Below are 12111 nucleotides of genomic sequence, written 5' to 3' on the forward strand. Positions count from 1 at the left end.
AGACAGGATTCTGGAGGGATGCTGGAAGGTAGCTCGTACATCTACTCTTTAACTATGCCAGGAATTAGTGTGCCAAGATCGGAAAGTCTCTGCAACTAGAGGCACAGCCGTGCTCAACGTTACAGACACAGTGTCAATCTGGGCAGGAGGGCCCTCTTTGAATACCCCTGGCTGCCCAAGGGCCTTCTGCCTCACCATCCAGCCTACATGGTGTACAAGCAGGGCAAAGCTCCTAGATATTGGTGGGCTGCAGACATGGAGTCCTGAGTCTTTCCTTTGTCCAAATGAAATAGGCTGTTTTTTAACTTTACCTCAAAATTCAAAATCTAAAACAAACAATGCACACGCAGGCAAGATGCAAGCACTTGCAAGACCCTTTTGGAAAAGGCAACGCTATTCGAAGAAACAGATGCAGCTGGGTTGGTGGGACACGGATCCTTGCCCACATATCTCACTGATCTCCAGGACTGTGTCCATGTGCAAGATACAAAGCCTGTTGCTTTGAAGGAGAGCTTCAGTTCTAGACCCCCACGCTGCATCACTCCAACAGACAGCATCCAGCAAACTCCACTGGGTATCCAGTGCTCCTCCCAGGCAGACAAGAACCAGATGAAGAAAAGGCTTCAGTGCAGGGCAGAGGTGGTGACTCCACCATCATGCTCCCTCCCACTCCAGTACTCCTGCCCTGCAGACCCTCCTGGGGAGGACTATGGATACCTTCCAATTTGACCTGGACCCAACTTTCATTAAACATAGTAACACTGAATTACTGAAAAAATAAACTGGAGCCAGGCACCAGTGGCTCACGCCTATAATGCTACCTACTCAGGAGGCAGAGATCAAGAGGAATGTGGTTCAAAGCCAGGCTGGGCAAATATTTCAAGAGACCCTATCTCAAAAAAACCCATCACAAAAAAGAGTGGGTGAAGTAGCTCAAGATGCAGGCCCTGAGTTCAAACTTCAATACTGCAAAATAATAATAAAGTAAACTAAAACAAATACCAAGACACACAAAAAACAAAAGCCCCAAAGTTTTACTATCAGATTTAGACATTAAAATTGTATTTTAATAACTATAACCAAAAGAAGCATAAGATAGAAATGAGAAGATAATAATACTGCACACACTGCTTACCAAGGCAGCACCAGATGAGATGTGCAGGTTCTCAACAGGAAGCAGAAGGCTGGGGAACGACCCTCCCCCCCGACACACACACTATGTGTCCAGCAGGACAAGCCTCAGACCCAAGTCATCCTAATGCCAGGCACAATGATGCCTGCCCACCTGGGCTGCCTTGACAAGCTGTCCTCACATAGGCACAGCTGCCATGGAGCAGGGGTTCCCCCCGTAAGACATACCCCTCAGTCTCATCTGCAATGCATGACCACATTTTGATTTGTCACAACTGGAGTACAGCTATGAACTGGCCAAACCACAATAACAAATTAAATGAACAAAGAAAACCTTATCAGTCCACCAAAAGGGAAGAAATGAATGAACAAAGATAAACGCACAGGAAATAGAAAACAAAAGAAAATGGTGAGGATTCAAGTCCATAGCATTACTATGATTAAAGATCTGGATAGCAACAGGAAGAGGAACTTCAAAACCAGTGCTTTGTTTCTTTGAGACAGGCTCTCATGTAGCACAGACTGGCCTTGAACTCCCGATCCTCCTGCCTCAGCCTCCCAAGTGCTCCACTTACAGTCATGTGCCACCACACCATAAGAAATGCTTTCTTATAAACATCTCTCAGAAACACAAGGGGCCAAAAAATAAGTTAACAAGGTTGGGAGTGCAGGTCAGTGGTAGAGTGCTCACCTAGCATGCACAAGACCCTGGGTTCAATCCCCATCAAGAGGGGGAAAAAAAAGTAAAGTACAAAGCAGACCATCCAGTAGAACTGAGTCACAAATGCACATTAATTTTGAGTTTCTATAAAACTTAATTTTGAGTTTTTATAAAACTTCTATAAAACTTATAGAAATAAATAAAAAACAAAAAGCTGCCAGATGTGGTGGCACATGCTATAATCCCAGCTACTTGGGAGGCTAAGACAGGAAGATCACAAGTTCAAGACCAATCTGAGCTACATAGTGAGACCCTGTCTCAAAAAAACAAACAAAAAGACATGAAATTTGTTTTAATATACTTAACTCAAAATATCTAAGACAGTCTCATTTGAACACACAATCAAAACATTAGATACTTTACATTCTTTTTCTCTTCATACTAATCTTTAAAACCCGGGTACATGTTAACTTGGAGCACATAAGGTCCAAGTGCCCCTTGTCCACACAGGCTCACAGCTGCAGCAACGCAGTGTGTGTGGCCCTAAGATGTGACCAGTGGGTTTGTGGAGTCTGAGCCTCACACACTACTGACAGGTGAGGACATGGTTTTGACCAAGTCTGACCAAAATAAGTAATATACAAATGAACAAATATCAAAAAATTTCAAGAACAAACATTTTTAATTCCTGAGCACATCGTGCAACTCAGTTGATGCAGAGCAGCTTTTCCAGTCCCGCATTATTGTCAGTACATGTCAGCATGTTATTGTCGAAGACATGTCTCCTCCAGCCTTGTCCAATGTTTGCTGTGGGTTTTCTGAAAGTATTTGCTGCCAAAACTGCATTTTAGTTTGTCGTCATGTTTTCAGCCATTTTTACCAGCACAGGAAGGAAGTATTTTCCCAATGGCATGTTTTATCTTTCACAATTAAGAAGCCTCAGAGGAAGTTTCTAAGTATTTACCACGAACCTAACCACACCTTCTGAAGTGATGGACTGCACCCTGGAGAGGTATACTCAGTCTCACAATCATGGTGGCTCTGTGCTACCCTGAGCCCACAGAGCCAAAGGCCCCATTACAGGCCATATCTTGAGGAGACTCACCAAGGTTAGGAACAGCTCAGTTTCCCTGTTTTAACTAGGCTTGTTGGAAAGTGACATTTCTGGTCATCTTGTAGGGAGCAGTAATGAGATGCAGCCCATGATTCTAGGTAAGAGGACAGCCATCGCACCACCATGCTCACTCCTTCCCTGGGTTGGGGGTATGACCCATCCTCAAGTCGTTGGCTCTGTGCAGAATCTTACACCACTTGCCTGCTGCGGTCCAAGCAAAGCCACACGTGCTGCAGATTCTGAGCTGCAGCTGCTGACGTTAGGCCAGCTCCAAGCCACTGAGCACTTCCATTCCTGGGACAGCTCAGTGACCCAACAAAACATAAGCTGCAAGCACACCAGCACCAGCTTACACACCTTAATGAGCCTTACTCTCCCTCTGTAGAGATAACAGTGCAGCCAGCAGTTTCTGGGAGGTCAGCACTTGAGCAGTCCCTGGGTTTGGGGTCAACAGAGCCCCAGTCTTCTTGGTCCTCCCCTTAATGTAAGAAATGCTATCTCATAAACAAAAAGTACCAGACATCATCACCACCTCCATACATAAACAAGGACATCCCCATTAATGCCAGTCTTCCATCAGCCAGGCCTTTGGCCACCTATACCTGTTGGCAGGTCACTATGGGTGGGCATTTCCCCAGGACATGTTCTATTTAACTGTTGATGATATACAAGGAACAGCTGAGATGTGTGTGTTTATTCCATGTTCAGTTGCTATGCTGACTTCTACTTCACTTCTTACTGCTTTGTCAGAAGTGCCAAAATACTACTTAACACTTCATTTGCTGACAGAATTACCTCCACCCTCCAACACAACTTCTAGTCCCAGCAGTCAAAAGCAAAGAGGCAAACACAGCACATCAGATGGTAGTACCGACTCAGGTAGGGACAGAGCAGGAGGGAGTGGGCTTCTCCTTTCAGCAAGTGACTGAGCAGCTCACTAAGCAGGGGACTGAGGACAGTGGGGTCCTAGAGACATCTGCAGGAAAAGCAGGCCAGTGAGTCCCAGTAACAGCAAGGCCACCATGGGAATGGAGTTGTAAAGGGCTAGGGCGACCTCCCTAACACCCTGGATCTCTACGCCAGTGACACAGAAACCACTAGGCAGAACCAGGTGATTTGCCATCTGGTGGCTGGCCTGGAACGTTATGCAATGGGCAGAGGGAGTGTAGGCCAGCCAGGTAGTCGCATCAATTCCCGAGAGATTATGGTGCATCCAGTCCCAGCGGCAGCAGCCGAGCATAGAAAATGGCTGGATCCCCCAGGTGTTCTGAAATTACAACACAGAGGATGTACATGGGGTGGGGTGAGAGCTGTGAAAACAGAGGGGTAAAGGCCACCTCTATTCCATCTGGCAGATGGAAGGTGGGGGTGGGTTTGGGAGGAAGCAATTAAAATTCAAAAGCAAACTAAAGGGCTGGTGGAGTGGCTCAAGTGGTAGAATGCCTGCCTAGCTAGCCTGAGGCCCTGAGTCCAAACTCCAGTACTGTCAAAAAAAAAAAAAAAAAAAACCTAAAAAGGCAAAAGGACTAGGAGTGTGGCTCAAGTGGTAGTGCCTAAGATGTGTGGAGCAATAAAAGTTCAGCTTAAGCCACAGTGATGGCACAGGCATGTAACCCTAGCACTTGAAAGGATGAGGCAGGAGAAGCTTAAGTTGGCAGCCAGTCTGGGCTATATGAGACCCAATCTCAAAAAAAAAAAAAAATCATCAAAGTCCAGCTGTAACTATGAGAAGTACCTTGCAGATATCAAGTGAGGATGTGTCCAAGTTCCTGAGCAGGGCTCTAGGGCTGGGACCAGCAGTGTAGACAAGAGGAGCAGGGCTCTGGGGCTGAGGCCAACAATGTGGACAGGGTCTCAGGTCCACCAGACCTGTGTGATCACCAAGACAGTAACGATTAGGGCCAAGGAGAACCCAGGAAACCAGGCAAGGGGCGCCCTGGGAGCCAAAAAGGAGGTGTGCTTTAAGAAGAGGGAGTGGCCAGTGGCTGTTGTGCCTCCAGAGATGAAAATGAGCACCACATCATCATCAAGGGTCTGAGCAGTACACTAGGGTCACCTGGCTACAGCACTACCATGGTCAATAGAGGCAAAAGCATAAGGGCAGCAACTCGAGCCCATAAGCAAAGCCAACTCAGGGAGGGTGGCCCATGGGCTTTGTCCACTGGGTAACTGGAAGACAGCAGTACAGGTGTCTTTGAATTGTGGGGGGTAGCGGAGCATGAACATGGAGCCTGGCCTGGGCCAGGGAGCAGACAACTTATCCTAGTCAGGGGAGCGAGCAGGCAACAGCTGGGAACCACACCAGGAGCACAGCATGTGGGCGAAGCGTGGGTGATAAAGGTTTAAGAAGAAAGGGAGACCCATTAAACAGTCCTTGGGGTACAGGGTTCATTCCAGTGAGCAATTAGGGCCCTCAGTAGTAGGCACAGCTCCAGGGTCCATTCAGGTGCTGTGTGGAGTTATGACTCCGAGCTAGAATTTGCCAGCAGAAATGCTGGACAGCTGGGAAGGATGGGTAAGTGACAGGCTGCACCGAGAGGGCACGTGGGCTAAAGAAGGCAGGCTGACCACACCCAGATGATCATGCCTGCCACAAAAAGCACTCTGGAATGCAGCAAACAGACAAAAGTGAGACTGAAAGTTTTAAGGAATTTTCCAGACAGTGGAGAAATTCACTTAGTCAATAGCTGTTTATTATGACTCCGTGCCAGGCACTCTTGGATGTGCTGAGAACACAGTAGTGACCAAAACAAAGCCCCTACCCCTGCAGAGCATATTCTAAAGATATCTACAAAAAAGAAACATACAAACAGGTGTCCACAATTCTGTCAGCCAGTGATTAATGTTACAAAGAAACCAAAACAGGGTAAAAGTAGCAGAGGCCAAAAGGAACCACAAAGCCTCAATTTTATTTAAGGCAGCAATAAGCCCACAAATGGTGGAATAATTTTTTTCCAGGTTTATTCCTTTAAAGCTGGAAATAGCAAATCTTTGATCTGGTCAATGAACTTAAGTATAAATGCTCAATAGGACTTCTGGGAAAGCCCCATGCAGGAAGCTGGTCCAAACACAGCAGCATAGTTTTCTCATCCTTCCCTGCTATGTGAATGCTACAAACCCAGCAGCCATTGTACAATGAGGGGGAACTGGAGGGAAGCAGGGGAGAATGAAGGCAGGAGGATTGTAAGCTTGAGGCCAGCCTGGGCAAAATTAGTGAGACCCTATCTCAAAAACAAAAAATATAAACAAAAGGGCTGAGAGTATGGCTCCAGTAACAAGAGTGCTTGCCTAGCATGCTTGAGGCCTGGATTCAATCCCCAGTAATCCATCTCTTCAAATAAGAAAAGGAGAATAAAGAAAGAAAACCACCTGGGGTTGTAGCCTGCTGTGGAGCAAATGGCAGGGGGGCATCTTCCACTGAGATGATATGGATCAGATCTGGGGTTCCAAGGCCAGGTCTAGCTTTCTGTTTTGGATCTTTGATCCACCTCCCAGACATCCAAAGAGAGATGCCCTGTGGGTGGGCAGCTACATGAGGCGGGAGCTCAGGGAGAAGCTTGGCTGGAGGCAAAGTACGCGAACATCGAGGCCACCTGAAAAGCAACATGACCAGTGACCTCTTGTGTGTTAGCTGGTGACCCAGAAGAGTGAAAAGACTACAAGATCAGAGAGAAGAGCAAAGGCAAAGGCACCTGCAGGCTCAGGGTGGGGGGAAGAGAACCCAGAGAAGGGTGCCACAGGAGTCATGCAGAGAGAAGGTTTTGAGTGGGTGATTAACTGGGGACTGACCACCCTATCCTCAGCAGAAGTGCCTGGCAAACAGCTTAGAGTGTAGAAGAGGAGGGCAGAGAGAGGAGCAGCTGACCATGTGCATGCTATGAATTGACCTACCAAAGGGTACCTGGAGACACAGAGCAAACACAAGCCAACTGCCAGAGCAGCAGGCCACAGGAAGGGCACAGGTAGGTGGATGCCCAGAGGCTGCACAGCAGTGCAGGTGGGCAGGCTGGCATGACAGGTGCAGGTAAGTGAGGTAATAGAGGGGCCTGAGAGAAGGATGGGTAGGAAAAATGCATCTGAGAGGACAGGAGGGAGACTGGACAGGGATGAAGGCAGGCACTCAGGGACATCAGAGGTTCATGGTCAGGAATTTAAAGCCAGGCCTCCAGCATGCTGGATGTTTTCTCCCTTCAACCTCATTTCACTAAATGTTTATTACTTACTAAAGCTATTAACAAGTCTATCAGCTTCTGACCACCAGCTCATCACCCACTCAAGAGCCTACCCCACCCTTCCCAACTTCACCTGGGCATCCCTTGAGGGATTTAAACATCACTGACTTGTCAACACCACCCTCCTGCCAGAGGATGAGCTCCAAGGGGACAGGAACTACGCTCTCCCTCATCGCAACACCTCAGGGTCCGGCACAATGCCAGGCCCAGGAAGGCTCCCAAACAGTTACTACAGGAATACATGGCTAGGGTTAAGTGTAGAGGCACTGGCACCAGCAGCATTGAGCTGCATCCTAAATTCGCAGCCTACTGGATATGCCCTGCTCAAGTCCCTCAGCCACTCTATACCTTGTTTTAGTACTGCCTCATACATCACTGAGAACTAGGTATTACAAAGTCTTTTCTTTTCCTAACTCAAAATCTGCTTAAAATATTAGCACATCAGAAACAAACCAAAAACAGCCTGGCAGCTAGCAGGGATTCCAAGTCTGCATTCTCATTTCAGCCAGCATCTATTATGCCAGAACAGCCCAGACACAAAGAGGCAAAACATGTGCTGCCCCAAGGACACCAGCAGGATACATGGCCCGTATGTTTCACTCAGTCAAATGTCCAGCCAATGGTGTGAAAGACAAAGCAAGTGAAAGGCAGGGCACAGCTCTTCAGGAGAGAAGGGATTTCAGCTGTGCCCCGGGGCAGTAGGTACTGGAAAGCAAAAGGGCATTTCAGATAACAGCAGACAGTGCTCTGAAGATCTGGCAGGATTTGAAGCCTGGGAGAGGAAAGGGATTACAATTTAGTAAGTGCCCAAGAAGAGGGCAAGAGACGTGGTGCTACTTTGCCATCAAAAGAAGTTAAGATCTAGCCTAATGCCACTGTCTAGGACATACACGGCCATGACAAAGTCCAGTATGTGTCTGTCCCTTAGGTCAAATACTTCATGGTTACCATCGTTTCTTACACTTAAGAACACATGAGTGCTCACCTGGGCAGCACATACACTAAAATTGGAACGATACAGAGATTAGCATGGGTCTTGCATGAGGATGACACGCAAATTCGTGAAGAGTTCCATATTAAAAAAAAAGAACACATGATCCTCCCAAATCCAGGCAAGACTGAGTATGGGAAACTGCACTAAAAGTTAGAACCTGAGGCATGTACTTGGCATTCAAACTCTATGTCAAGTACAAACCCAGGCTGTGAATTCCAGGGCAGTACTTGGTCAAATGGAAGTACTGTTATCAAATGGAAGGCAGAAAATGGAAGTATTCCTGTAAAGAACTCAAAGACACACGAGAATACGTTTAGGAACAACACTCCCAGATTTCTCAGCCTGTCATATGAAAGGTGAGGACAGTGTCACCAATGGGGGTATGAGAGAACAGAGTCAAGCTGAGAAGCCTCTGACTGGGCTCCAGGAGAGGACAGACGTAGGCCCAGGCAAGCCAAGGGGAGGAGTCAGGTGTCTCAGCGACAACTGCCAAGTTTCCCCCTCCCCCTGTGGACTCCACCTGATTTGGGTGGTGATAAAGACTGATAGGATACTAGTCTACCTCACCTATCTGAAGAAAAGAAAAAAATAAAGAAATATTAATGGAACAAAACAATCTGTGCAGCAGAATAATCTGGAGAAAAGAAACTTACTTAAAAAAAAAAATTCAAACAAGGGCTTCCAGTTCAACATGGTAGACTCTACATCCTAGCTTCATCTCCTTGCTCCAAAGGGTCATCATCTGTCTGGCACCAGACAGCCTTTTCAGCAAAAGACCTCAGTCACAGCCAGAATACATGGAACGTCTCCTGAGCCACACCTTGTGGCTTTTGAAGAACAAAGAAATGAGCCCCCTAGAGCAAGGTCCAATCCAGAGGTACTCACATGAGTGACTTTGACCCCATGGGACACCTGGCTGTGTAGGAGGCATTCTGGGAAACGTGTCTGGCATCTGGTAGGCAGAAGCTGGGGATGCAGCCAAACATCCTGGGATGCACAGTAAGGGATGGCATAGCCCAGGAGTGCCCAGGCTTCCAGAGAAGCCTGTGTTGGTCCAGGGAAGAGCCATGCCCAGAGTCAGGGCATGCTGGCAACAGCACCTCACACTGCTCTAGTTGAGAGAGAGAGAATGAATTCCCTGCCAGACACCAGGAGTCTATCACCAGTCCTGAGATTGAGGAGGTAGACATCTCAGGTCCACTGCTTGAACCCACCCAGGGACCCCAACCCTGTGTGCCAGAGGCAGATGTACTTGGCAGGAAAGGAGTTTAATTCTCGCCAGGTAAAGATTCAGTCTAGTTCCCACCACCATGCAGGAGGATATTCCCTTGAATGGAGGTACAGACCCATACCCGCCAGCACCCAGCCCTCAGTCCTCACTCCTGGACTCCTACACTATGCACCCTACTCTGCTGAACCTCCCGACTCAACAATACAGCTCTGGAGACATCAGCTCTTCTGATAGTCTGCTTATTCTATGTCAGAAAATGCTTCTAAGTGAGGATCCCTACCTTCTTAGTAAAAGCTCCCCATCATTCACCAGGAATTATTCCTGAAAACTTCTAGGAAAAAACCTCAACTCAGCAGAGATACACTGTCAACAGAACCATCATATGGATGGGAAGTAGAGAAGTAGCATCTCTACTTGAAAAATCAACTTTAATAGCATTCTTTAAAAAAAGAAAACTGCTTTTAAAAATATGGCAAGCTCATCTGAAATGACACCGCCATCTTTCTGCATGTGCACGAGCCTCTTCATGGTCACTTCAATCAGACTGAGTAGTAAATACCTCTGGTCACCGAGGACAAAGGACTAAAGGAACCCTTGGTTAACCATCCATTTCCTTTCCCAGTGTACCCAATGGGCAATGGAGAAATTTCTGGAGACCTTTCCTGCTTGGTGGTTCCCACATTCACCAGTCAGATCAAAAGTGAACTGCCGCCACAGCTCTAGTTAGCAAACTTCCTTGTGGTGGATTTGGAGGTGCTGAATGCAACTAAAGGTCAGTCGTTAAAGGTTCTCCAGTGATGGCGTATCCCCCTACCTCAGTGCAGACCATTCTGAGCCACCAAGTCTTCATCTGTCAACCAAGAGAAACCCACCAATATCATGGAGTTGAGTATAAAGCCAACTACAAACAAGGCGGGGTGGTACACAACTATAACCCCAAACTCTGGAGGTGGAGGCAGGAAGACTGCCAGCCTGAGGTACATGAGCCCTTTTATCAAAAACCCAAGGGTTGAGAATGCACCCTTGGCAAGGGCCAGAGTTGGATCCCCCACACAGAAAAACAAACAAACAAAACACCTAGAAAAAGAAATTTCGAAGAAAAGAATTTGGCAATGCCAGCAATGTTCCCCTTCCCTTCCCTTCCTTGATCAAATAAAGTGTGGACACCAAAGCAGTGGTGAAACAGGGCTGCTCACCCACTATTGAGGAGGAATAGGGTCCTGCTTCTGCTTTTCTGTGAAGACCAACTGAACCAGGGCAGCCAGGCATCAGCAGTGACAATGCCGACAAGTACCTGACGGCCCTGAGCAGTGTTTGGTCACTCATGTCATGCGGGGGTCACAGGTGCTACCATGGCTTACATCTGATAAGGGTACACCATCAGATAGGCACCGCCCCAGGTCTCCCATAAGCTCAGGGGTCAGGTTAGACCGCAAAGGTCAGCTCAGCACCTGTGCTTTTCAGCCCTTGGCTAGACCGCCTTGGGGCTGGGGACACTCCCGCCACCTAACCACATGGCATCCATCACCTGTCATCCTTGAGATGGACGGTGTCGCGCGGTACTGCGGGCCGAGAGAAGGGACCCGGCTCCGAGGAAAGGAATGCAGAATCTCAAAGCTCAGCAGGCTCTCCTAAGAACGCCCGAACTTGTTCTCGGAAGGGATTTCTTCCCCGGAGCTTCGCAGGAATCCATCCACCCCTCCAGGACGCTTGGATCGCACCTTCGCCCGAAGGGAACGCGACGGGCGCAGCGACCACCCAAGGTCACGCCCCGGCAGCCGAGGGCAGGAGCTGCACTCCGAGGTCCGGAGACCTCGACGCGGCGGGTGCCACCGGATCGCTGGGGCTCCTCTCCTGCCCCCCAAACAGCGCGGGGAGGCAAATCTAGGGGCCACGCCCCAACCCGAGCTTCCGGGAGGACGCCGGACGCCGCCGCGACCCCACGCCCACGACGCCGGCCCCCTATCAGCCCGCGCCCCCGGCGGCTCGGGCCCGGCAGTCGCTGGGACAGCTCAGACCTCAGGCCGCCTTCGGACTCTGAGTGCCGGGTGGGCAGGAGGGTGGGCGGGGGCGCGGAAACGGCCTCACGGACCCCGGGGTCCACTGCCCCCCCCATTGTCCGGAACCCCCCCCCACTCACCCCACCCCAGGACCACCACCCAGGCCTCCGGACTCTGCCCAGCCCGGCCGCCGCTGGGGAACCACGGATCCCGCCCCCTCCGCCCTGGACCCCACCGCCCCGAGGACCCCGCCCCCAGGCCCCACTGCGCCCAGACCCCGCCCGCCCCTCCCCTGTCCCCCAGGACACCCCCACGATCCCCTTAGAAAGCACCGCGGCGAGCCAGACTGAGCCGCAGCGCACACCTTGAGGGTCGGGTACTCTTGCACCTTCAGGGTCATGGACAGCTGGGCCGCCGATTCCTGCACCGCCATCTTGGGCCGGCCAAGCGGAGGAGGCCGGCGCGCGGCAGGCCGGGTAGTGACGTAGTGACGCGAAGGGGCGGGCTTTGCCGCTGCACTAATAGCGTAGCCCAACCTCCTGTCGGCGGAAGAAGGTGCGGGCCAATCACCGTCGGCCTCATCCGGGCTCAGCCAATCACCTACAGCTCTGGTGAGCAGCTTCCCACCTTGAATTCCCCGCCCGGTCCTGGTCCGGATACGCGGTGGTGTGGACTCCGTGGAGAATCGGGGGTTCTCTCTGCGAGCGGTCATTCTTCCTGGAGTTTATAGCTCCTGCCTTCACTCCTC

At 49.8% G+C, this 12111-nt stretch overlaps 1 protein-coding gene and 1 non-coding gene across 3 annotated transcripts in view; one reads left to right on the forward strand and one right to left on the reverse strand.

Annotated features, from left to right (window-relative positions):
- Maea (macrophage erythroblast attacher, E3 ubiquitin ligase) overlaps positions 1-11842 on the reverse strand; it is a 33889-nt gene extending 22047 nt beyond the window's left edge. Inside the window, exon 1 of one of the 2 annotated variants that reach the window (XM_020177267.2) lies at positions 11728-11842. In XM_020177267.2, the coding sequence (XP_020032856.1) occupies positions 11728-11796 (69 nt within the window). In that variant the 5' untranslated portion in view covers positions 11797-11842. Of the gene's footprint in view, positions 1-10891; positions 11102-11727 lie in introns of those variants that run through there. The other variant, XM_074042769.1, reaches the window with a different exon arrangement.
- On the forward strand, positions 8116-8219 carry LOC141411153 (U6 spliceosomal RNA). The gene has a single exon (XR_012435994.1). It is a non-coding gene; the product is annotated as a U6 spliceosomal RNA (small nuclear RNA).
- Positions 11843-12111: the final 269 nt, after the last annotated feature.

The sequence above is a fragment of the Castor canadensis genome, chromosome 9 (assembly GCF_047511655.1).
Source record: "Castor canadensis chromosome 9, mCasCan1.hap1v2, whole genome shotgun sequence".
Lineage (NCBI taxonomy): Eukaryota > Metazoa > Chordata > Mammalia > Rodentia > Castoridae > Castor > Castor canadensis.